We start from the raw sequence: 22,326 nt of genomic DNA, 5'->3' as shown, positions 1-22,326 counted from the left end.
TCCGGCTGCCATGCAGGGAGAGCTCACATTGGGCCCATCCTGATGGTAGTATTTAGAGGGTGAAGTAGCTGCCTGCCAGTCAATAGTATAGACACGATATCTTCATTTTAGCTCTGGCAACTTCATTTTTGGCTTTCGAAACCACCTTTTGGAATCTTGTTCAAGACACCTTCACTCCCTTGTACGTCAGCCAGCGGCTTTCCAGCTCACGCGTTCACCCCAAGGACGTGAGGGCTGTTGGTCCTGCGTCAGCCTGAACCAAAGTGCGGCTCGGAGTCAAGTGTATCCGTCACATTGACCAGATGCAGGAACTCTGAGGGTTTTATTCCTTTAACCCTTGCCTCTCTCTCCTCATCCTCTTTTCCTAGGGTGTTTTGGAGTTTAAGGGGGGATTTTTTGTTGTTGGAGGTGTTTTTGTAATTATTTTGCTGAGGAAGGTGGTGCGGCCTTGGAGCCCTGGGAGGCGGGGAAAGGTCTTACGTCCGGCACAAAGCCGGGAGCTCTGACCCCACCGTGAGCCCTTCTCTGCCCACGGCTCCCAAGAAGCATTTTCACCTCCCCACGGGCCTTCCCGGTGCCTGTTGGGATCCCTGCCCTGGAACACGCCAGAGCACGGGCACCGCTGCTGCGGGAGACACGACGGGACAGGGGCCCCACCCACCCGCTCCCGCTGGAAGCCCTGCCCCCTCCCAGCACCCGCAGGGGCCCTGTGCCCCGGAAGTCGCTCTCCTCTACCGGCCATGTGCTCCGCTGGGATTGGCTGGCAGGACCGGCCACCCCTGCCGCTTGGCCCAGAGATACGTCAGACCCGGAAGGCCCTTCCCCTGCATCCACAGGGTCCGCAATTTGGGGTTGGCCGCCATTTTGGGACAGGGTGCCACCACCTCATGGCAGTGAGCTGCCCTTTTGTTAAAGGTCATACTGCTCTGTGATTGGCTAATGGCCATGTCTCGACACCGTCACACCCGTGTGTTCTCAGGCAGCCCCTGTGATTGGCTGGCAGGACCGGCCACCCGTCCCAGTGTCCCCAGGGGCACGTCCCAAAGGAAGCCCCCTGTCATTTCCTACAGGGAGGCCGCCACTTCTGACAGCCTCATTCCCCACGTCTTTTCATCCTGCATTGTGATTGGCTGACAGCCATTTCATGACGCCTTCATAGCCACATTTTCTCAGGCAGCCCTGTGATTGGCTGCCCACCTCCTTTGGTCCAGGAAGTGCTCAGATATAAAGATATATACATTTATATAATATATATTTATAAGTAAGTGTAGAAATACGTATAAATACATCTTTTCTTTATTTCTAAATAGGTACAGTATTTTTAAATATATACTTCTCTATATGTATTTAAGTATAGATTTTTATGTAGACATAAACATTGATAAAGCTATAGAAAGTAAATATATATAGCCTTAAAAACATAGGTAAAAAACGGATAAAACCTTTTTTTAATAAGCGCTACTGGAGTGAGCACTTAAAGTTTAAATGTGAAGAGAAACAAAAGGAAGAGGCCAGGTCGGGGTCCCCCACTTTCCCAGGCTGCAGAACAAGCCCTGACAGGTCTGGGGTGAGGGGGGCTTCAGGAGGGCAGAGGGGTGCCCAAAAGGTGGTGGGGTGTGGACAAGCTGGAACGTGCCCAGGGGCTACGGCCCCCTCCTAGGAGTCCTCCAAGGGGCCTCCGTAACAAATCCTGCCCGTGCAAAGAAGGGGCCAGTCCTGAGTGAGGGGAGAAGTCGGGACAGTGCTGTGCTTTGCACTGCTGTCTAAAGTAACGTTGAGAACACACTGATGTCGTAGCTATTGCTGATGAGTGCTGCCATAATGTCAGCGCCTTCTCTGTTTCTCACTCTGCCCCCACAGCGATGAGGCTGGGGATGGGCAAGAGGCTGGGAGGAGACAAAGTCAGCAGAGCTGACCCAAATGGACCAAAGAGATATTCCATGGCATATAGCGTCTTGTTAAGCACTAAGTGTTGGAGGGGAGTTTCTCCAAAGTAGCCATTGCTTGGAGACTGGCTGGGCATCGGTCTGCTGGTGTGAGTGATTGCTTCTCCATCGCTTGTTTCATTTCCTTTTTTTCCTCTCCACTTATTAAACTGTGTTTATCTTGGCCCATGCTTTTTTTTTCCTTGCTTTTGCCCTTCCAGTTGTCTCCCCCATCCTGCTTGGAGGGAGTGAGCGAGTGACTGGTTGGGGGTTTAGCTGTCGGCTGAGGTCACTCCACCACAACAGTACACAGCAAATAGGTTGGTATGTGCTTGTGACGTCACTGGAGCCTGAGTAGCCCAAAGGCAAGTACATGGCAAATAGGCAGAAACGTACTTGTGAGGTCACTCTCGGACAATAGGCCAGGGGCTGACTCATGGCATGTGCAGCTTGTTGTGAGGGCTCTGCTGCCTGAGTAGCTGCTAGGCCGGGAGCAGGCCCATGGCTTGTGTCTGTGCTTCTGAGGTCACTCCTGCCTGAGGAGCTAGTAGGCCAGGAGCAGGCCTATGGATTGTGTAAGTGCTTGTGAGGTCACTGGTGCCTGAGGAGATGATAGGCCAGGAGCTGGCACATGGCATGTGAATGTCTTTGTGATGTCAGTGGTGCCTGAGAAGCTGGTAGGCCAGGAGAAACATGTCTTGTGCTGGACATTTTGAGGTCACAGGTGCCTGAGAAGCTGGTAGGCCAGGAGTAAGCACCTGTCTTGTGTAGGTGTTTGCAAGGTCATTTGTGACCAATGAGCTGATGGGCCAGGAAGAGGCCCATGGGTTGTGTAAGTGCCTGTGAAGTCACTGCTGCCCTGGTAGCTGATAGGCCAGGAGCAGGGCCACGGCTGGTGTAGGCTGCTGTGGTGTCACTGGTGCCTGAGTAGCTGAGAGGTTAGGAGCAGAACAATGGCTTGTGTAGGTGTTTGTGTAGGTGTTGGGTCATTGGTGTCGGAACACCTGATAGGCCAGAAGCAGGCACATGGCAGGTTTAGATGTTATGACCTCACCTGTGGCTGAGTGAAGGATAGGCCAGGAGCATGCACATGGCTTGTGTACGAGCTTGTGATTTCACGAGTACTGGATCAGCTTATAGGCCAAGAGCAGGCATAGGGCTTGTGTGGGTGCTTCTGATGTCATCAAAATAATGTTTAGTGCCCACCCAAACATGGCTTTTTGGAAGACCAATCATCAGCAAAAGCCCGTGCACAGCACCCACCCCCGTGTGACAGTGTAACTCTTGAGCAGACAGCGCTGGCAGCAGGAGGGTGTGGGGTCACCGTCACTCTAACTGCTGAGCACCCAGTGGTGGCTGTAGGAGGGTGTGAGGTCACCGTCACTCTAACTGCTGAGCACCCAGTGGTGGCTGTAGGAGGGTGTGAGGTCACCGTCACTATAACTGCTGAGCACCCAGTGGTGGCTGTAGGAGGGTGTGAGGTCACCGTCACTATAACTGCTGAGCACCCAGTGGTGGCTGTAGGAGGGTGTGAGGTCACCGTCACTATAACTCAGAAGCACACAGCTGTGGCAGGAGGAGAGTCTGAGGTCCCATCACCGATGGCACCGCGTGGCCGTGGGGCTCGGTGCAGAGCGGCCGTGTGCATCAGCAGGGCATGCCGGGGGCCGGGAGCTGCCCGGCCCCGTGTCTGCGAGGCCGAAGGAGCAGCCCCTGCAGCCCTGGCTGGAGCAGTCGGGGTGGGGGTGGCTCGGGGGCACCGCAGGGATGTGCCTGGGCACGGTGCCAGGAGGAAACCACAGACTTCCTGCCTGGGCGCTGCGCGGGGAGCGCTGCGAGGCCACGGGGGCTGTGGTTTGTGCACCTGCAGGCTCCAGCTCCCGATGCGCCTGTGGGGAAGAACGGCCCCTCGGGGACAGGCTGAGAGTCAGGGGCCTGACGGAGCCTCTGGGCTGCAGGTCTGCTGCCAGGGCCAGGCCATGGCCCAGCTCGGGCTCCTGCGAGGGACCCAGGGTGGGGCTGTGCAGGGAGGGACGGGCGAGCCAGCCCTCCTGGGATGGAGCTCTTCCCCTGCCCAAGGCCCTTGCCCAGCTGCTGCTCCCAGCACAGTGGGGTCTGTAGCAGGGGCAGGGGCTGTTTCCTTCCCATCCTGACACAGACCCCGGTGCACTCCCAGCTCCGTGGTTCCCACGTGTCGGGGGAAGCTGGACACTCACACCTTGGGTTCTTGGATGAGCCCACCGTAGAAGATGCTCAGTGCTCCCAGTCCCCACAGCAGGGTGCAAGGGGTGACGGACTCATTTCCCCTCCACAGTCAGCTTCTCCCATGACGATTCCCTTACGTAACGACCATGACACCCTCAGCGGGACATAAATGTCCTTCATATATGGTCATGAATGGCGCTGGAGAAGTTCATTGGAGGGCTGGGCTGTGTCGGAGGGGAGATAGCTCCCGATAACGTCTCAAAAGGTGCTGCTGCTGCTTTGATTGGCTCCTCCTGCAGCTGGGTCGGCATCTGCAGAGATATATTACCCTCCCATCATCGTTGTCCCCGTGAGTCCCCAGGAGCCGTGGCAGGGAGTGGGGCGCAGGAGGGCTGTGCCAGCAGGGCAGGAGGCTCGGGATGGGGATGGAGGCACTCCTGTCCCCGCGGCTGCTGTGGCTGCTCCTCTGGGTGCAGCTGTGCAGGGGTAAGTGCCGGTTCCCTTGTTTCACAGCCCAGGGCCAGCGGGTACCAGCGGGGTCATCGGGATCCCTTTGGGAATGGGGTTTCTTTCCAGGCTCCACTGAGACAAGGGTCAGAAGGTGCTCAGGTCCATGGACCTTGTGGCTTTCCCTGTGCCTCTCTGTGTTTAAGGCAGCCCGTGCCTGGCTGCATTTATGGACACCCCCATCCTGGGTGACCCTTTTGGGACCCCTTGTCCCCCAGGTCTGTGCCCCTGAGGCTGGCAGTGGCCCAGGTGGTGATGGCAGCACTCAGCAATCCCCAGGGCACAGCCAATCTCCAGGGTGCCCCGGAGGGTTTGTGTGCTGCTCCCTGCCCCAGGGTGCAGGGGAACCCAGACCCCAGGAAGGCAGTTTGTGCCCACAGAGAGAAGGGGCCCAGGCTGTCTGCACCCACAGGTGGCAGAGAAGTTTCCTTCCTGGGTGTCTTGGCCAGGCACAGGAGTTGGGCTGATGCCTGGGGCAAGGAGACGATATGGGTTGGGGGGACCCTTGGGATCATCTCGGTGCTCCCTGAGGACATGGGAAGCCCTGGGGGTGGTGTGGGTTTGGGTGGTGGCAGGGCAGGTGGTGGGCAGGGGAAGCTGTGGGCCCTGGGGCATGGGGCTTTCCAGGGTGTGCTTGGCTGGGGAGGAGACAGTGCCCTGTGCAGGGCCTGGGGGCACGGTGTGTGGGTGGGCATGGGCAGGGGGCTGTTGGAGTGAGAGGAGGTGCCAAGGGCTCTGGGGCAGTGAATGTCCCAGCAGGGCTGGGGTTGGCCCCCCCAGCCTGCACAGCCCGTGGGGAGAGGAGGGACCCCCACACTTCCCCAGGGACAGCTCAGGGAGGAGAGGGCTCCCAGCCTGGTGCTGTGAGTCGACCCCCAGACCTGCAGTCTGGGGCTCGGCCCTCTCCTGACCGGTCCCGTGTTTTGGTGTTTGAAGGGGCTGCGGAGGTGAGGCTGGAAGCTGGCGGCGGGCGCTGTGCTGGGAGAGTGGAGGTGAAACACCAGGGCCAGTGGGGGACTGTGTGTAGTGACTCCTGGGGCATGGACGATGCTGCAGTGGTTTGTAAGCAGCTGGGCTGTGGGTCTGCTGTTGAAGCTCCTAAGTACGCACACTTTGGGCAAGGATCTGGCCCCATTTGGATGTCTGAAGTTGGCTGTCGTGGCACCGAATCAGCCCTGTCTGACTGCACACACAATGGATGGGGTAAACACAACTGTTATCACAGTGAGGATGCTGGAGTGACGTGTTCAGGTAAGGGGTCAGCCCTTTCCCCACCTTTGAGACCAGGATGCGGGGAGGGAACTGGCTGTGCCCTCAGGAAGAAACGAGCAGACACCAGATCAGGGCCCTGTTGCTGCTTTTGCCAGTCCCTGAGGAAAGCCCTGTGAGAACCCACCCTGGGTGCGCACACCCTTCCTGGTCCCTGAGGGGGCTCAGCCCACCCTCCGTTGGTGCCTGGGCCTCAGATGAAACCCCCTCCCTGCCCCTTGGTGTCTGTTGGTGCCTATCTTTCTCCTCCCATTCAGCCAGGACCTGTCTGGCATTGCCAGGGGCCAGGTCCCCCCATGCCAGAGGCACCGAGAGCTGCTCATGTGGCCACCCACAGCTCCGGGGAAGGGCACAGAGTGGCCAGGGACTTTTGGGTTGTGCCTCCTGGCAGGCATGAGTCCCTTGGCCTAAGCAAAGGGGCTGCTCAGAGGGGGAAAGTGCTGGCCTTGAGCAGAGGAGCAGGGGGGCACATGGCACCCCATTCCTCTCCCAGGGTCACCCCATGAGAGCCAGCCCACGTGGACATGGCCCCGTGCTGTCAGTGGTGACCCACTGCCCAGCCTCTCCTGCCTGCCCCAGCCCCGGCTGCCCTGTGCCCCAGGGGCTTTGCCAGCACTTGCACTGTCCTCGGTGCCTGTCCTTGCACCGGGAGCTCGTGTCAACCCAGGGCTGCCCCTCTGCCCGCTCTCCTGCCCTCTGCCTGGCCGTTGATGGGGATGTGCGTGCCTGGCAGTGCACTCTGGCCCTGGCTGAGGACCCCCTCCCTGGGCAGGTGCCAGAGTGGGGGGCTGGCACAGACACTGACTGTACATAGAGCTGTGCCATAGCTGTACCCTGTGAAATGGCCCATCTAACAGCAGTGCCCCAACAGCCTGAGACCGCCCTGAGAGAAGGGTGTGTTACTGGGAATTCCAAGGGTTCCTCAGCCAGGCCCTGAGCTCAGTGGGCAGATCAGGCTGCAGCTGCCAACAGTGCCTTGGCCAGTCTCCCTGGGCCCCAAGTGCTCGCAGTGCTGCCAGGAAGCCCAGGGTCTCCAAAATGGCAGCAGTTTGTCCGAGCAGTGCCTACGGCTGGGGGTTTGGGAGAGAAGCAAGCCCACAAGTGCTGTGCTGATGTCTGAGGAGCGGCAGGGTGTCCCTGGCGTGTTTGTGCCATCAGCAGCCCTGGGAGCTGCTGGGAGGGTCGTGGGGCTCTGTGCCTGTGGCCACCTTGCAGCCCAGGTGGGACGTGGGCATGTAACTGCCAGAGGGCTCTGGGAACTCTCTGGGGACTTTGATTGCTCCAGGATTTGTCCGGCTGGTCGGAGGGGAGAGCCCCTGCTCAGGACGCGTGGAGATCCGTGATGGGAACCAGTGGAAAACTGTCTGTGACTCAGACTTTGGTCCCAAAGCTGCCGACGTGGTCTGTGGGGAGTTGCAGTGTGGCGCAGCCCTGTCTGTGCCCAGGGCATCTCACTTTGGAGAAGGTGTTGGTGCCATGTGGGACAGAGAGCTGCAGTGTGTGGGGAATGAATCCTTCCTCATGTTCTGCCCCAGGGGATCCCGCAGAGACCAGCCCTGCACCCACACGAACGCCGCTGGTGTCACCTGTACCCGTAAGGACTGAGGGTGGGGTGTTCCATATCTGGGGGTGTGCTGGGGCCAAGGGGAGCAGGGCCGGGACAGTGCCATGCTGTGCTGGGTGTGAGGGCTGGAGGGGTGATGTGGTTGCCTCCAGCCTTAAAATCATGCAGAAGGAGGAGAAATGCAGGCTTTCCTTCATTTGGCTGCTCCTTCACCTTGCAAGGGAGCAAAAGCACAAGTCCGCCCTCTCTCATCCTTCTCTATTCCCGATGACACAGGGTTCAGGCTGGTGAACGGCAGCACGGCGTGTGAGGGGAGGGTGGAGGTGCAGGTGCTGGGGACCTGGGGCACCCTCTGTGCCTCCCGCTGGGATCTCTCGGACGCCCACGTTCTCTGTCGTCAACTCAACTGCGGGTTTGCTGAGTCCATTCCCAGAGGAGGGCATTTTGGGAGAGGCACGGGACCTGTCTGGAGAGACTCATTCCACTGTGGTGGGACTGAAGCCCACCTGGGACAGTGCCCAGTGACCGCCCTGGGGGCCTCACCGTGCTCCCATGAGAACGATGCTGCTGTCATTTGCTCAGGTGAGTGCTGGGAAAACGCTGTGTTAACTCCATTTGCCCCTTGGGTGTGACATGGCCACCCAAAGCAGACCCCATTTCTCGCTTGAGAAACCCTGGTTCACCAGGAGCAACCTGGAGGACTTTGCCTGCTCTCACTGACTGCTCTGATGTGTGAGAGCTGAGGAATGAATGAGGTCAGGCATCTCCCCCAGGGCAGTGGCACACGCCATGGGGCCTCTGCCAGGGCTGGGCTCCTCTGCTCTCCTGCTGCAGGACAGACCCACAACAGGGCTGCGGGGCTCATCTCCATCCCTCTGGCTGCAGACAGCCCTGTCCCAGCCCCACAGAGAGGCCCAAGGACCCCAATCCCACACCTGTGGGGGCTACCTAGGTGCCCCCGGCAGCAGGCCTGGGGTGTGAGCTGCAGAGTTGGGCTGGGCTGTGCCCTTGCTTCTCGTCAGCACAACACCCAAACTTGTCCTGTTTGATCGGAAAGGCCCCCCTTGCTCTGCTCCCTGCCAGGGACACAGGCTCCCAGGCCCAGATCCCCAGGGATGCAGAGGGACAGAGGCGTGTGTGCTCTGCCCCATGGCTCAGCAGTGCCAGTGGCAGCGCTGAGGTGGGGCAAGGCTTGTCCTGGGGCTGCCTGTCCCCAGGCCACCGCCGGCTGCTGCTCCCTCCTGCGGGAGCTGCCCCATCTGCCTCAGCAGGGACGTGTTGGGTGGCTCTGCCCCACCAAGAGCAAAGAGAGGGTCTTGCTCAGGAAGGCTCAGGGACTGGGGAACCAAGCCTGTAGAAAGCTGCTCCTGATGCTGACCGCAGAGGGCTGGGGGCGGGCGGGTGAGCTGCAGGGTGTTGTGAGGGTTGGAGAGCCTGGAGAGGTGCTGCAGGTTTGTGGGCTGGCTGGTGCTGCTGAGGGCTGGGGCATGGCTGCTCTCCCCAGGCCCAGGCAGCTCCACAGCCCTGCGGCTGGTGGGTGGAGGGAGCCGGTGCGACGGGCGAGTGGAGATCTTGCAGCGCGGGACGTGGGGCCGAGTCCTGGATGAGCAGTGGGACATGCAGGAGGCCAGCGTGGTGTGCCGGCAGCTGCGGTGTGGAGAGGCAGACAGAGCCTACAACCCCCCGAAGCCTCAGAGAGGGACGGGTCCCGTGGGGCTGCGAGGGGTCCGGTGTGCAGGGCACGAGGCCAACCTGACCCTCTGCAACACCTCCCTGCCCATGAGCGCGCTGGCAGCAGGGATTGCAGAGGACGTGGGGGTCGTTTGCTGGGGTGAGTGGCACTGCACAGGCCCCCCAGGCTCGGGGCTGGGTGGGCAGCCGGCCCCTGATGGCAGCTGGGGTTTCTTCCTGCTGCAGGGAGCCGGCAGGTCCGGCTGGTGAACGGGCCCGGGCGCTGTGCTGGCAGAGTGGAGATCTACCACCAGGGCAGCTGGGGGACTGTCTGCGATGACCAATGGGACCTGTCTGATGCCGCCGTCGTTTGCCAGCAGCTGGGCTGCGGAGGGGTGGTGAAGGCAGTTGGCTCCGCTCAGTTCGGGGAAGGCTCTGGTCAGATATGGCTGGACAGCGTGAACTGCTCCGGGGCTGAAGCTGCTCTCTGGGACTGCCCGGCAGGGTCCTGGGGGCAGCACGACTGCGGGCACAAAGAGGACGCAGGAGTCGTCTGCTCAGGTCTGTGCTGGGAGCTGTGGTGGGAGCCCAGTGCCAGGGGAGACCGGGACAAGGGGAGAGCCGGCAACGGCCGAGGCTGTCCCTGGCTGCCTCTGAGCCCCTGCCTGAGCCTGTCCTGGGGACACCCATGCACAAACCCCCTCGGTCCCACTGGGGGCCCCTTGTAAGCTGAGCTGTCCCCAAGGGTTAGCGCGGAGGGCATGGGTGTCTGTCCATCAGGGACTTCTCTCTGCCCCTGGCAAAAGGGTGACTTGCTGGCCGTGCCTCTGCCTGGCTGAGGGCCTGGGGGGTGAAGAGGCTTCTCTGCTCCCATAGCCCCAGACCAGCCTGCTCCCCTCTGGGCTCTTTCCTCCCAGATTTCATGGCCCTGAGGCTGCACAACAGCACCAACTGCTCCGGGCGCCTGCAGGTGTTCTACAATGGCACATGGGGGAGCGTTTGCTCCAACTCAATGACTCCCAGAACGGTGTCGCTGGCATGCAAGGAGCTGGGCTGTGGGGATGAAGGGACCCTGGAAATACGCCTGCCCTATGGTAGGGTGTCTGGCCCCACCTGGCTGGATCGCGTGGAGTGTGGGGAGAGAAACAGCTCCTTCTGGCAGTGTCCTTCTGCTCCCTGGGACCCACAGTCGTGTGATGACCTGCGAGACGAGACCCATATCACCTGCAATGGTAATTCGGAGCTCTCTGGGCACCAGCATCCCCCCAGCTCCTGCTCCCTGCTGGGCACAGTCAAGCGCAGAGACAGGGCCCACAGGGGCTTTGACTTTACGGGCCAGACCCTGCTGCTTGTGGTGGCACAAATGGGACTTCAGCTCTCAGAGCCCCACACATTCCCCAGCAGTTGCCAGCTGGGCTCCCAGCAGCGCCCGGGGCAGGCAGAGGTGTCTGCAGGCAAGGTCTCAGGAGAGCCCAGCCAGGGCTCCAAGGAGCGTCCCCTCCATGGACACCCTCCTGCTGCTCTGTGAACCAGGGTCCCTCTGGGGCTGAGCAGTCAGGGTCCCCCACATTGCCGTGCGTGTCCCCTGAATGACTGGGGTTCAGCTGCTGCCGTGAGCGAGGCGGCACGGGGAGGCATGAGCAGAGCTCAGCCCCACGCTCTGCTGCACGACCCCCTTCAGCAGCCCCTTCACCGCAGCATTTCCTTCTGCAGGGAGACGGCCAGAAACACCCGCGGCCCTGGGGACCGTGTGCCCAAACTCCACGAGCTGCACAGGTAGCTGCTCCTCTGCATGCCCCTCTGGCCTGGCAGGGCTCTGCCTGCTGTCCCGGTGCCCTGGGAGGTCTCTGCCTTCTCCAGACAGGGAGAAGATTCGTGCCGTGGGAGGCGAGAGTGGGTGCTCGGGCAGAGTGGAGGTCTGGCACCGCGGCTCCTGGGGGACGGTGTGCGACGATTCCTGGGACATGCAGGATGCCGAGGTGGCCTGCAGGCAGCTGGGCTGTGGCCCCGCGGTGTCTGCCCTGGGCGAGGCTGCGTTTGGGGAGGGGACGGGCCCCATCTGGCTGGAGCAGGTGGAGTGCCGGGGGACGGAGCCATCTCTGCAGGACTGCTGGGCTCGGCCTGGGGACAGCGGTGCCTGCCGGCACAAGGAGGATGCTGCCGTGCGCTGCTCAGGTGAGCGGCAGGGCTGGGACCCTTGCTGGAGCTCTTGGCAGAGCTCCTGCGAGCAAGGCCGTCCTTGTGCAGCATGGGAGCCTGGTGCCTAGTGGGCAGCAGCCTCTGTGGGGCTGGATGTCCTCTGGCTTCTGCCTGCAGGGCCCTGCAGCCCCCAGGGGCATCTCCTGGGCTGCCTGCGCCATCCTGCCCAATAGCCAGAGCAGGGCCCTGGGCCCTGTCCTGGCTACCCTGACCAGTTGTGCAGGAGGGGCAATTTGGGTGGGATGTGTCAGGGATACATGCACACACGCACGCACACACGGCGTGTGAGAGAGGAGGCTCCCTGGTACCTGCACACCCACCCTCTCAGCCCAGCTCTCCTTCTCCTCTTCTGCAGCTGCACCCAGGACAGCAGCACCAACCCCCCGACCAGGTAACCTGTCCTCCCCGCTGGTGCTGGGTCTTCTCAGGGCCAGCTGTGACCCATGGCGGGAGGGAAGGGGCTCCTTGCCAGGTTGTGAAACTCCCAGGAGGAGGCACTGGGATAGCAGTGGGGTGCGGGGGTTGGGGAGGTCTGTGATTTCCCCATCAGGGTGGGATCTTCCTCATGACTCACTCCTGGGGTCGTCTACCCCTGGTGTAATGGGGTTCAGGACCGGGGTGTCCCAGCCCCTACGTCTCCCAGGCTTCGTGCTGCCCTTTTTGTGCTCCTGCCATGCAGATCCCACCCGGGGCCGTCAGACTGCCAGCGGGAGAGTCTCATTGCCCGTCATCATCTGCATCATCCTGGGGGCCCTTCTCTGCCTTGTCCTGGCCCTCCTGGCCGGGCAAGTGCGAAGCGCCAGGGCTGGGCGCAGAGGTGGGTGGCGGGGAAAGATGCCTCCTGGCAAGGCCAGGGGTGCTGTGAGGTGTGAGTGAGTGGCACAGGCAGAGCTGGGGGGATAAGGGTGTGTGCTGCCTTCATTCCCATGCACCGCCTCCTTGACTGCCTGACCATGGGCCACCAGCAGCAAGGGGTAGAGAGGGTCCAGACATGGGGGGAGGTAGGGATGGGTTGAGGAAGAAATGGCAGAGCTGGGCTGGGGGAGCGGGGCTGTGCTCTGGTGATAGCCGTCTGCTGGCCCAGGGGATCAAAGCTGGGGAAGCAGAGCGGGATCCCATCTTGTCTCTGCCTGTCCCTGGGCCAGCCCTGCTGCTGTCCACAGGCTCTGGGAGAGCTTGGGAGCCCTTCCCTGAGGCCGTGTATGAGGAGATTGGTTACAGCCCGGCGTGGGAGAAGCAGGCGAGGTTCAGTGGCTCAGGTGGGTGTGGGTTCCTCCCGGGGGGCACATCTGCCAGGCTCTTCCCCCTCACCCCCCACCCATGGCTGACCCCCTGCAGTCCCCTGGCCCATGGTCCCTGCAGTGCTGGGGCTGTGGGGGCTGTGGGGAGAGCAGCCAGGTCCTGGGCCCAAGCGAGGAGCTTCCTCCCCACCAGTTCTTCCCGTCCCAGCTGGGGACAGCCCCTCTCTGCCTGTCCCTGCACCCCTACGGGACACCTGAGGGGGGAGGGAAGGGGCTGTCCCGGGGCAGCTCTGGGAGCCCCTTTGAGACAGGATTTGTCCCGGGGGAGCAGGGTGAGTCCTGAGCCCTTCTCCCCACTCAGCCCTGCCTCTGGGGGTCCCCCGTCCCCAGCAGCACTGACCACAGGCCTGGTCAGCAGAGCGCACTCCCCTAACAGCCGCTGCGCCTCTCTCCAGGCTCCTTTTCAGAGGGGTCCCTGACCAAGCTGCAGCCCTACCCCAGGGACAGCAAGGAGGAGGATGGTCCGGGATCAGCAGCAGGTAATAGGGTGCGGGAAGGAGTGGATCTCTCCTCCCTGCAGACATGTGAAGAACAGCGGTGTCACTGAGGGTCACCGTCGGAGCTGGGGAGGACATGGGGGGTGTCTCCTGTAGTGCTGCCAACACTGGTGTCTGAGCCCCACGTCCCTGCGCATCCTCCCATCCTCTGCTCTGCAAATGTATCTTCTCCCTGGCACCAGCTCCCCTCTCCTTTCAGACATCCCTGTCCTGCCCGGAGGTGACCCAGCGGATGGCTATGATGATGCCAGGGAGGTTTCTGACCCTGGGGATGATGCTGCCCCTGGGCAGGGAGACTGGGAAATGGCCAGGGCACGAGAGGAGGCAGCAGGACCCAGGGATGCACCTGGAGGTGAGAGGGAAAGAGAGCACTGCCGGATCCTGGGCTGCCATCCCTGGTGCCAGATGAATCCTTGCTGTACTGAGAGCTCAACCTCCTGGGATGGGGGAAAATGCACCAGGAATTTTCCTTGGGTTCCAGGGGTGGGAGAGGGAGTTGAACATCTCTGGACTGGTGAGGAGAAGGGAGGAAGGTGATGTACAGAGCAGGAGGGGCACCCCATGGGGCGAATATTCAATGGCTGCCTTGCTGCTTGCAGGGGCAAAGCTGTGCTCCCAGAGACGCGCTGGGGCCCCTGGAGCTGAGGGAGATGCCTGGTCCCTGTCCCCAGAGAGCACAGGCTATGACGATGCTGAAGAGGTGTCTCTGGCACATCCCCCTGAGGACACACAGGCTGTGCCACCGGAGCTCAGTGCACAACAGTCCCTGAGCCCCGCGCCAGGAGAGCCCGTCCCTGCCATGCAGCTGGGTGCAGCCAGGAGGGAGGAGAGGTCTGTGCAGCTGGGAGAGCCGTGAGCACCAGGGAACCCTCTCCCTTTACCACAGGCAGCAGAAACAGCCGGGCATTTCCTCTCTTTGTATTCCCCTGTTTTTGCACCATGCCTCCATATTTGTTCTTATTAAAAGCCTTTAGGGGTTTGAGCCACAGCTGGTGCTTGCCTGGCCCGATGTCGGGGTGTCTCCCTGAGGCTGATTGGGAGGAGTGGAGCACAAAGACATGGTGGTGGGGAAGGGGCACGTCTCAAGGACAGACAGCAGTCTCGGGGTCAGATTGTGGGGCTGCAAGAGCCCCTGGTCCCTGGGGAATATTCCTGCTGACAGAGACATTTCCATCCTGGCAGCCGCAGTTTCCAGCCAAAATGTCTCTCTCCAAGGTCCCATGAGTGCCCATCTCTTCACCTCAGGGTTCCCCAGTTTCTCTTTCCCTCAGGCCCTACCTGGGCCACGCTGGTCCCACACAGAGAGGCGAAGACAGAGCTGCTGTGTTGGGTGATCCCTGGGCTGTGGTCTCACAGAAGTTGGTGGCCAAGGTGCCCTGGACACCCCAGCCAGCCCCAGCAGGTATGACAGCGGCGGGGACAGAGGAGCAGAAAGCTCACAGCCCCTCATCCAGGCACTGGGCCTCCCCCTGCGCCCCTCTGCCCCCCAGCATCCCTGGAGGTGGGGGGAAGGGCAAGCTTCCGTCTCCCTGGGGCTAAGGGTCTCTGTGGCAGGGTGGGTGAGCATGGTCAGCTCTTAACTGAAAGGCCAACGGTTTGGCCACACACAGGGATGGTGTCCTCGTGGTGCTACAGCTGGGGCAATTGTGTTGCCCAGTGCCATAGATTTGTTCCCCAGTGAGCCCCTGCCTGGCAGACAGGGTTTGGGGAAATGAAAACCAGACCGCAGTCACCGTGAACATCTGGAGTGGTTGAGTGGAGGAGTTAAGGGGATGGGCTGCTCATCCAGTCTGCTTTGCACACATGGCCCCAGGGCCCATCCTTATCAGTGACTCTCCTATTCTTGCTCAGGAGCAACCTAGAAGGACTCTTTTGGAGCAGTGAGAGTCCTGCAGGCACTGTCCCTGAAGCCAAGCATTTTCAGGCTCATGCTCAAAGCTCACAAGACAGTATCGTTGCTTGGACAGGGTCTCTCCCTCTCACTTTTGCTCAGTCACCAAAAAAGCCAAACTTCTTTGGAGATGCATTGCCGGGGAGCTGGCTATGAGGCAGCAGATCTGCAGGGGGCCAGGACGTGCAGGTTGCTGTGGGACTACAGTCCAGTATGTGCCATTACTTGGCCTGACTGGTTGACTGGGGAGAGGCTGAGACTGGAAGCAGAGGGGGATGGCCTGGGTTGCAGTTGTCACTGTGTTCCTGATGGGTGAGCAGGATTCTGCAGCTGCAAGAAGTTGCAAGAGTGCACTGCAGCAGGTTATTGGAGCTCATGAGCAGGTCTTTCTTCCTCTGGGCAGGGACTGAGGGCTGTGAGGGGCTGCAGCTGGGCTGGACAGTGGTGGGTGAGGAGTTTGGGGTAAGGAAAGTGGGGACAGTTGAGACACTTGTGCTATGGGCCCTGGGTCCATAGGTGCTGAGGGGATGGAGAACACAGAAGCGTGTGCGATGCCAGGACATGCAGAGGAAGGTAAATCTGGAGAGTAAAACTGACGTTGAGTGGTTGATCTGGGGCTGTTGTGAAGACACAGTGTGAGAGTTGGTGACCATGCTAGACCCCAGGGGAGCCAGTGCTGGCATTTCTGTCCCGACCTGTGCCCTTGCAGCAGGGAGGAGCTGATGCAGAGGGCTGTTGATGTGGGGCCCCAGAGGGATCCCCCTGTGCTGTGTATCTCTCTGCTGATGCCCAGAGAGGAGCACATAGGTGTTTCATCAGTCATTGCAGCAGGGGTGCAAGGGGGGCCAAGAAACTGCTCAGGTCAGCGTGTGACTGAACAACACTGGTGCCCATGCACTACAGCGGATGATCCTCAGCACAGCATTGTCAGCTGTCCTGGGCACATCAGAGGTCTTACTGGGACAGAGCTCTGGAGGGAGGATGCTGCCATTCAGGCCTCAGCTCCAGGGAGTGTGTCTCCCTGGGACTGCGGGGATGGTGGCCTCTGGTCTGGGAAATGGGGTCCAGGTGAAGGTGTGAGGATGGGACCAGTCTGTGCATCACTGAGAATGACAAAGAGGAGAGAGACAGGGGCTTTGCAGAGACCCCGCAGAGGAGAGATCTCGATCCCTGTGGAGCAGGGAAGGAGGGACAGCTGGAGACCACCCCAGAGGAGCACTGAAGGGCGAGTCCTGCCCCGGGAGGGGCTGGGCACTGTTGGTGCTGGAGGAAGGCTCCTTCAAAGCCACAGATCTACAGCTACAGAGCCGGGATGGTGCTCTGGCAAGAGGTGAAGGAGCAAGCAGGGCTGGGGCAGGCTGGAATAAGGAAGGAAATATCTGGAAAAATGTAAGGGAGGAAATGATTGCTGAAGCCCAGGGTTGAAGCAGGGACCTTTAGATCTTCATTCTAACGCTCTCCCAGCTGAGCTACTTCAGCCTTGCCTTGCCCTCCCCAGCCCTTGTCCCTGTGGCAGCGGTGCCAGGCCCCAGGCTGACACACAGGAGGAGGCTCCTCAGGGAGGTTCCCAGGGAAAAGCTGTGCCCAGCCTCCGGCAGAGGGGACCTGGCCCCTCCCTGCCTCCAAGGCCCCGTGGGCTCCACGTTTGGTGGAGGCCAGCTTGCACTGGCTGTGCCAAGATGTGTGGGGGCCTTGTACAAACGTGTCACTGGCAAAGGTAAGTGGGCAGGCCAGGCATGCGCAAAGGCTGAGGGTGGAAGAAGCGTGGGGCTGGTGGAAGACCTTATCTCCTTCCCCATGGAAGGCCTCCCTCCCACCACCCTGTTTTCCCCAGCTCAACTTCACCCCTTTGTTCCCAACTCTTCTACCCCTGAGCAGTGCAGGGGGATGGGCAATGGAGGCTGTGGTCAGTCCAGAACAAGTCCTCTCTGCTGCTCCTTCCTTCTCACACTTTTCCCATGGGGTCCGTCTTGTGGGCTACAGTCCTTTGAGACAAACTTGCTCCAGCATGGGCTCTCCTCAAGCCACCATTCTTGCAGGAAATATCCTACGTCTCCAGTGCTGGGTCCTCCACAGACTGCAGGGCTTACCTTCTCCACCATGCTCTCTGCCATGGGCTGCAAGGAACCTGCTCTGGTGCCTGAAGCACCTCCTTCTTCACCAGCATTGGTGCCTGCAGGGCTGTTTCTCCCGCTATTGTTTCCCTCACTCCTCTCCCACTTTGGCAGTTGTGTCCTTTCTTAAATACACTTTCACTAAGGTTCCACCATCCTTGTTGATGGGCTCAGCTTTGGCCAGCGAAGGGTCTGTTTGGAGCTGGCTGGAAGCAGCTCTGCCTGGCATGGAGGCAGCCCCTGGTTTCTTCTCACAGAGACCACCCCTGCAGCCCCCCCGCTACCAAAACCTGCACATGGACGCCAAGACACAGTGGAAAGCTTTGCCTTGCTAAATGACGTCCCCTGCTCTTCCCTCATCCACAAATACAGTTTACTCGCTGGGGAGGAAGGGAGAGAAGCAGAGAAGGCCTTGATGCTGTGCAAACCCAGTTCAGCAACAGCTACAACATTGGGGTGCTGTCAACACTGTTTTGGTCACAAATCCCACACATAGCACCATACGGGCTGCTATGAAGAAAATTATCCGCATCCCAGCCAAAACCAGTACAATGTGCCTGGAAATACAGTTTCCAGGATTCTTTGCTCTATCACCTTGCCAGGGAGAGAGGTGAGGCTGAGTGGCCTGCAGTTCCCTGGGTCCTCCTTCTTGCTCTTCTTGAAGATAGGATTGACATTTGATTTCCTCCACTCTTCGGCCACTTCCCCCAGTTTCAATGACTGGTAAAAGATTACTGAGAGTGGCCTCGCAATGACATCTGCCAGCTTCCTCAGCACTCGTGGCTGCATCCCATCAGGGCCCAGAGACTTAGGCATGTCCAGTTTGCTTACGTATTCCCTGACCTGATCCTCTTGCACCAGGGGTATGGCTGCCTGGCTCCTGACTTTCCCCACTGGTCTCTGGGACCTGGGATTGCTGAAGGCCTGTCTTGCCAGTAAAGGAGGAGGTGAAGGCGGCATTCAGTACCGTGGCCTTTCCCATCTCCTGTGTCAATAGCTCCCCTGCCTCCTTCAGCAGTGCACCCACTGTTTTCAGAGCTTTTGCCATAGCTTTTGTCAGCTCTGTCAGTGCAGAAACCCTTCCTGTTGCCATTAACATCCTTCATGAGATTCAATTCTACTTGGGCTTTGGTTTTCCAGACTGCCTCTCTGCATGCTTGGACAGTCTCTCTGTATTCCTCCCAGGTTACCTGTCCCAGCTTCCACCCTCTCTATGCTCCTTTTCATGTCTGAGTTTGGCCAGGAGGTCCTTGTTCCTCCATGCAGGCCTCCTGGCATTTTTGCCTGACCACCTCTGGCACCTCCAATGTCACCAGGTGTTTGTGTGTGAACAGCTCCCTCCTGGCCTCCACCCCCAGCAATGAGCGTGGGAGCTGAGACAAGGAACTCACATGCAGGAGCCTATTTTGTGCACATGTATGAACTGAGGCAAGAAGAAACCCACCACCTGTGGGGTTGTGGCAGGCATGGGATAAAGTTTAGTCCCCTTCTAGCCCCAGGACTACAAACCCAGAAGGAGATGCCTCGACTGACTCAGCTGAACACCTTCCCTCCGCAGGAGTAAAGGAGATCATTCCCTGTCCCTCTCTGGGTGTCCTGTGTAATGATGAGAAAAGACAACATGATTTTCATGCCCAAATCTTTCTCCTGACAGAAGAAATGCCACTGGTGGGAGTAAGTGTCTCTCCCCAGCTAAGGGAGGGAACATGGAATCATAGAATCATAGAATGCTTTGGGTTGGAAGGGACCTTGTAAGGTCACCTTAGCCCCCCTGCAATACGCAGGGACATCTACAACTAGATCAGGTTGCTCAGAGCCCCATCCAGCCTGGCCTTGGATGTTTCCAGGGATGGGGCATCTACCACCTCTCTGGGCAACCCCTTACAGTGTTTCACCACCCTCACCACGAAAAAGTTTTTCCTTGTCTTCAGTCTAAATCTATCCTCCTTTAGTTTAAAACTATTACCCCTTGTCCTATCGCTACAGGCCTTGCTAAAAAGACTATCCCCATCTTTCTTGGAGGCCCCCTTGAATACTGAAAGGCTGCAAGAAGGTCTCTTGTTGAAAAGCCTTCTCTTCTCCTGGCTGAACAACCCCAGCTCTCTCAGCGTTTCCTCATAGCAGAGGTGTTCCAGCCCTCTGATCATTTTTGTGGCCTCCTCTGGACCCTCTCCAACAGGTCTGTGACCTTCCTGTGCTGAGGACCCCAGAGCTGGAGGCAGGGCTCCAGGTGGGGTCTCACCAGAGAGGAGTAGAGGGACAGAATCCCCTTCCTCCCCCTGCTGGCCACGGTGCTTTTGATGCAGCCCAGAGTACGGTTGGCCTTCTGGGCTGTGAGAGCACATTGCCAGCTCATGTCCAGCTTTTCATCTACCAGTACCCCCAACTCCTTCTTGGCAGGGCTGCACTCAATCCCTTCATCCCCCAGCCTGTACAGATACCTGGGATTGCCCCGACCCAGGTGCAGGACCTTGCACTTGGCCTTGTTGAACCTCATGAGGTTCACACAGGCCCACCTCTCCAGCCTGTCCAGGTCCCTCTGGATGCATTCCGTCCCTGAGACGTGTCAACTGCACCACTCAGCTTGGTGTCATCTGCAAACTTGCTGAGGGTGCACTCGATCCTGGTCTCTGTGTCATTGTTGAAGATATTGAACAGCACTGGCCCCAGTACGGACCCCTGAGGGACACCACTCGTCACTGATCTCCATCTGGACATTGAGCCATTGACCACTACCCTCTGGATGCGACGACCCAGCCAGTTTGCTGTCCACTCAATGGTCTGCCCATCAAGTCCATATCCTTCCAATTTAGAGAGAAGGAGATTGTGGGGGTGTAGAGAACTGGTACCAAATGTGGTTTTGTCTCGACATTGCCGCTGTAGCGCCATCCAGCGTCGTGCTTTGAGAAAACCCTCTTCTCCACAGTTTTGAGAAAAACAACCTCGTGCGCCTGCGCAGGGACTAAAGGCGCGAAAAGAGCAGAGGCGGGGGCAGCACGTCCGTGGCGAACCGCATGTACGCATTTGTGATCCGCGCATGCGTGAGAGCCCCTACATAAGGAGCACATGTGCCCCAGGACAAGATTGGGCACGGGACCACTGGTTGCAACTGCAAAGTGTTATGGACCGAATAGTGGTTTTGCATAAAGAAGCTAGAGTGAAGAAGGGGAAAGGGAAAGCCATTGTTTGTGCTGTGTTAGGAGCATGTCTGGCAGTGGCGGTGGAGGACAAGAAACGAGCACCCTGCCAATCAGAGGCTGTGGCCGCTTCATTGCAAGCGGCGATAGCGCCGCTGTGAGAGCAATTACTAGAGGCCAAACGGGCGCTAGAGGGGGAGAAGCACCAAAATATGATTTTGAAGGAGGAGCTGAGGGTTCAGCTCCTGAGGGAGGCAGACACCCTCGCTGAGGCAGAGGTAATGCTGGAGGAGAAAGGGGTACGCCAAATCTATTCCCGGAAAGATTTAAAGCGATTAAGAGGGACTGTGGATAACACCCCCCATATGTGCCCGCTAGTAAAGACAGAGTACATATATGAGGATGATAGCGACAACCGTCCCCAAGTTGTAACCAAAGAAATCCCTTTTACCGCCACCGAATTGGCTAAACTCCGAAAGGATTTTGCTATGACGGCAAGGGAGTCTGAAACCGAATCTGTGTGGAGGATATCCCTGTCGGGGGGGGATGGGATCATGCTATCGGAAAAGGAAGCAGAGGGGCATTGGGGCCCCGGCGTCTTCCTCACCACGGGCGATCGCCGAGCCCCATGGTCTCTGACCCAGAGGGCAGCATATTGGGCGGGGGGGCTGAACCCATTAGAACGGGGGGATCCCCTGGCTATAACTGGTTTGGTTGAGCAACTGCTAGAAAACGTACAAAAGGCAGCATGCCTGCAAATGATGTATGACCGGGAACTTAAACCAAATCTAAGCTCTCCGATGTTGTTACCGGTAGAACCCGGGCGGCTGACGCCGCTAATAAGAGGGCTCCCCGGCTCGCTAAAACCTATCGGGATCCAATTACAGGGGAGAATCCAAAATGTGCCTCGCGAAGAGCGAATTGCAGCTGCCCTGGAGGGAATGGTAACCCCCGAACAGTGGCAGTGGGGGAGGAAGATGTGGACCTGGGGGGAGATAGCTCAGGAACTAATAAACTACGGGAGGAAATATGGGCCAGTAGGCAGGACTTACCAAAAGGTAGAAACTAGGGCCGTGCGGGCAGTGAGGCCAGCAAATAAATCGCTGGCTTTTTCGGGGAGAAGCCCCGACCTAACACAAAGGGAGAAACCCCCATTCCGACAAGGATTGTGGCAAATGGGACTGCAAAAGGGGGTGCCCCGAGACTTGATGGATGGGCTCCCCACCAAAAAGTTGAAGCTCCTGGTGCGGAGGTGGTCCGGGCAAGGACCCCCTCCCAAACCGAACCCACCTTCTGCGCCAGCATTGGACAGGGAGGAAGGGTTTAAGAAGGATCAAAAGAGTGGTGGGAAACTAAAACCTCCGCCCCCTCAGGGTGAGGAGGGAGGCGGAGGGCGGATATTTGTCAGACAACTCACCTGTAATAATAAGGGACATCTACTAAACGCCACCAACCGGGATGGGCCGAGTGGGTGGGGGAGGCAGTGGCCAATGTCAATAATCACTGGGGTACAAATGGGTGCCCGAAAATTGCGGCATTTTGTCCACAGGGGCCAACCATGGTACATGTCTCTCGAAACCCCAGTTGCCCTGGTGCATCATCTTACTCTCCCGGCCAGCTGGTTCTGGTCGAGCTTCCCACCATGGGAGCTGTGCCTCTCATATTAGATAACCCCCTAAACAAACATACATGGAAAGCAAAGGATACCAGTGGGAGAACCGACAAAATCCGCACCAAATGGAGTATTCCCTCCTTCTAACCCAAGGAGCGAGTTTTGTTCCTATTTCTGTTTTCTAAGGGCGGTGATATGACCACGATGCACCTGCTGCTTTGGATCATTTTAACTCAGGGACACCAACCCATTAGAATATACCACTGTGTATATCCGTTTTTATAATTGGTGGTCCATATGTGTGCATACATGTTTGTACTTCATTGCAGCTCTATGAATAATTCAAGATTTAATATTTAAGGCAAACAGGCTAAATGTTAGATGTTTCAGTGCACTACAGTCTTTATGTAATAGTACAAAGACATCTAATTGTC

The 22,326-nt window shown here is 58.9% G+C and overlaps 1 protein-coding gene and 1 long non-coding RNA gene across 2 annotated transcripts; both read left to right on the top strand.

Moving 5' to 3' along the window:
* Positions 1-5,125: 5,125 nt before the first annotated feature.
* LOC309603900 (scavenger receptor cysteine-rich domain-containing protein SCART1-like) lies at positions 5,126-10,921 on the top strand (the record flags this gene model as incomplete). The annotated part of the gene is made up of 7 exons (XM_082338782.1): positions 5,126-5,129; positions 5,574-5,888; positions 7,747-8,052; positions 8,981-9,301; positions 9,388-9,702; positions 10,059-10,392; positions 10,855-10,921. 7 exons carry the CDS (start codon positions 5,126-5,128, stop codon positions 10,919-10,921), a joined length of 1,662 nt encoding a protein of 553 aa, XP_082194908.1.
* Positions 10,922-11,141: 220 nt separating this feature from the next.
* Positions 11,142-12,088, top strand: LOC309603899. Its single transcript, XR_014230808.1, has 3 exons — positions 11,142-11,316; positions 11,696-11,731; positions 12,020-12,088. It is a non-coding gene; the product is annotated as an uncharacterized lncRNA (long non-coding RNA).
* Positions 12,089-22,326: the final 10,238 nt, after the last annotated feature.

Source organism: Platalea leucorodia, assembly GCF_965183815.1.
Source record: "Platalea leucorodia genome assembly, contig: HAP1_HAP1_SCAFFOLD_235, whole genome shotgun sequence".
NCBI lineage: Eukaryota > Metazoa > Chordata > Aves > Pelecaniformes > Threskiornithidae > Platalea > Platalea leucorodia.
The sequence above is the reverse complement of the archived record's forward strand: the minus strand, read 5'-3'. Positions and strand labels throughout refer to the sequence as shown.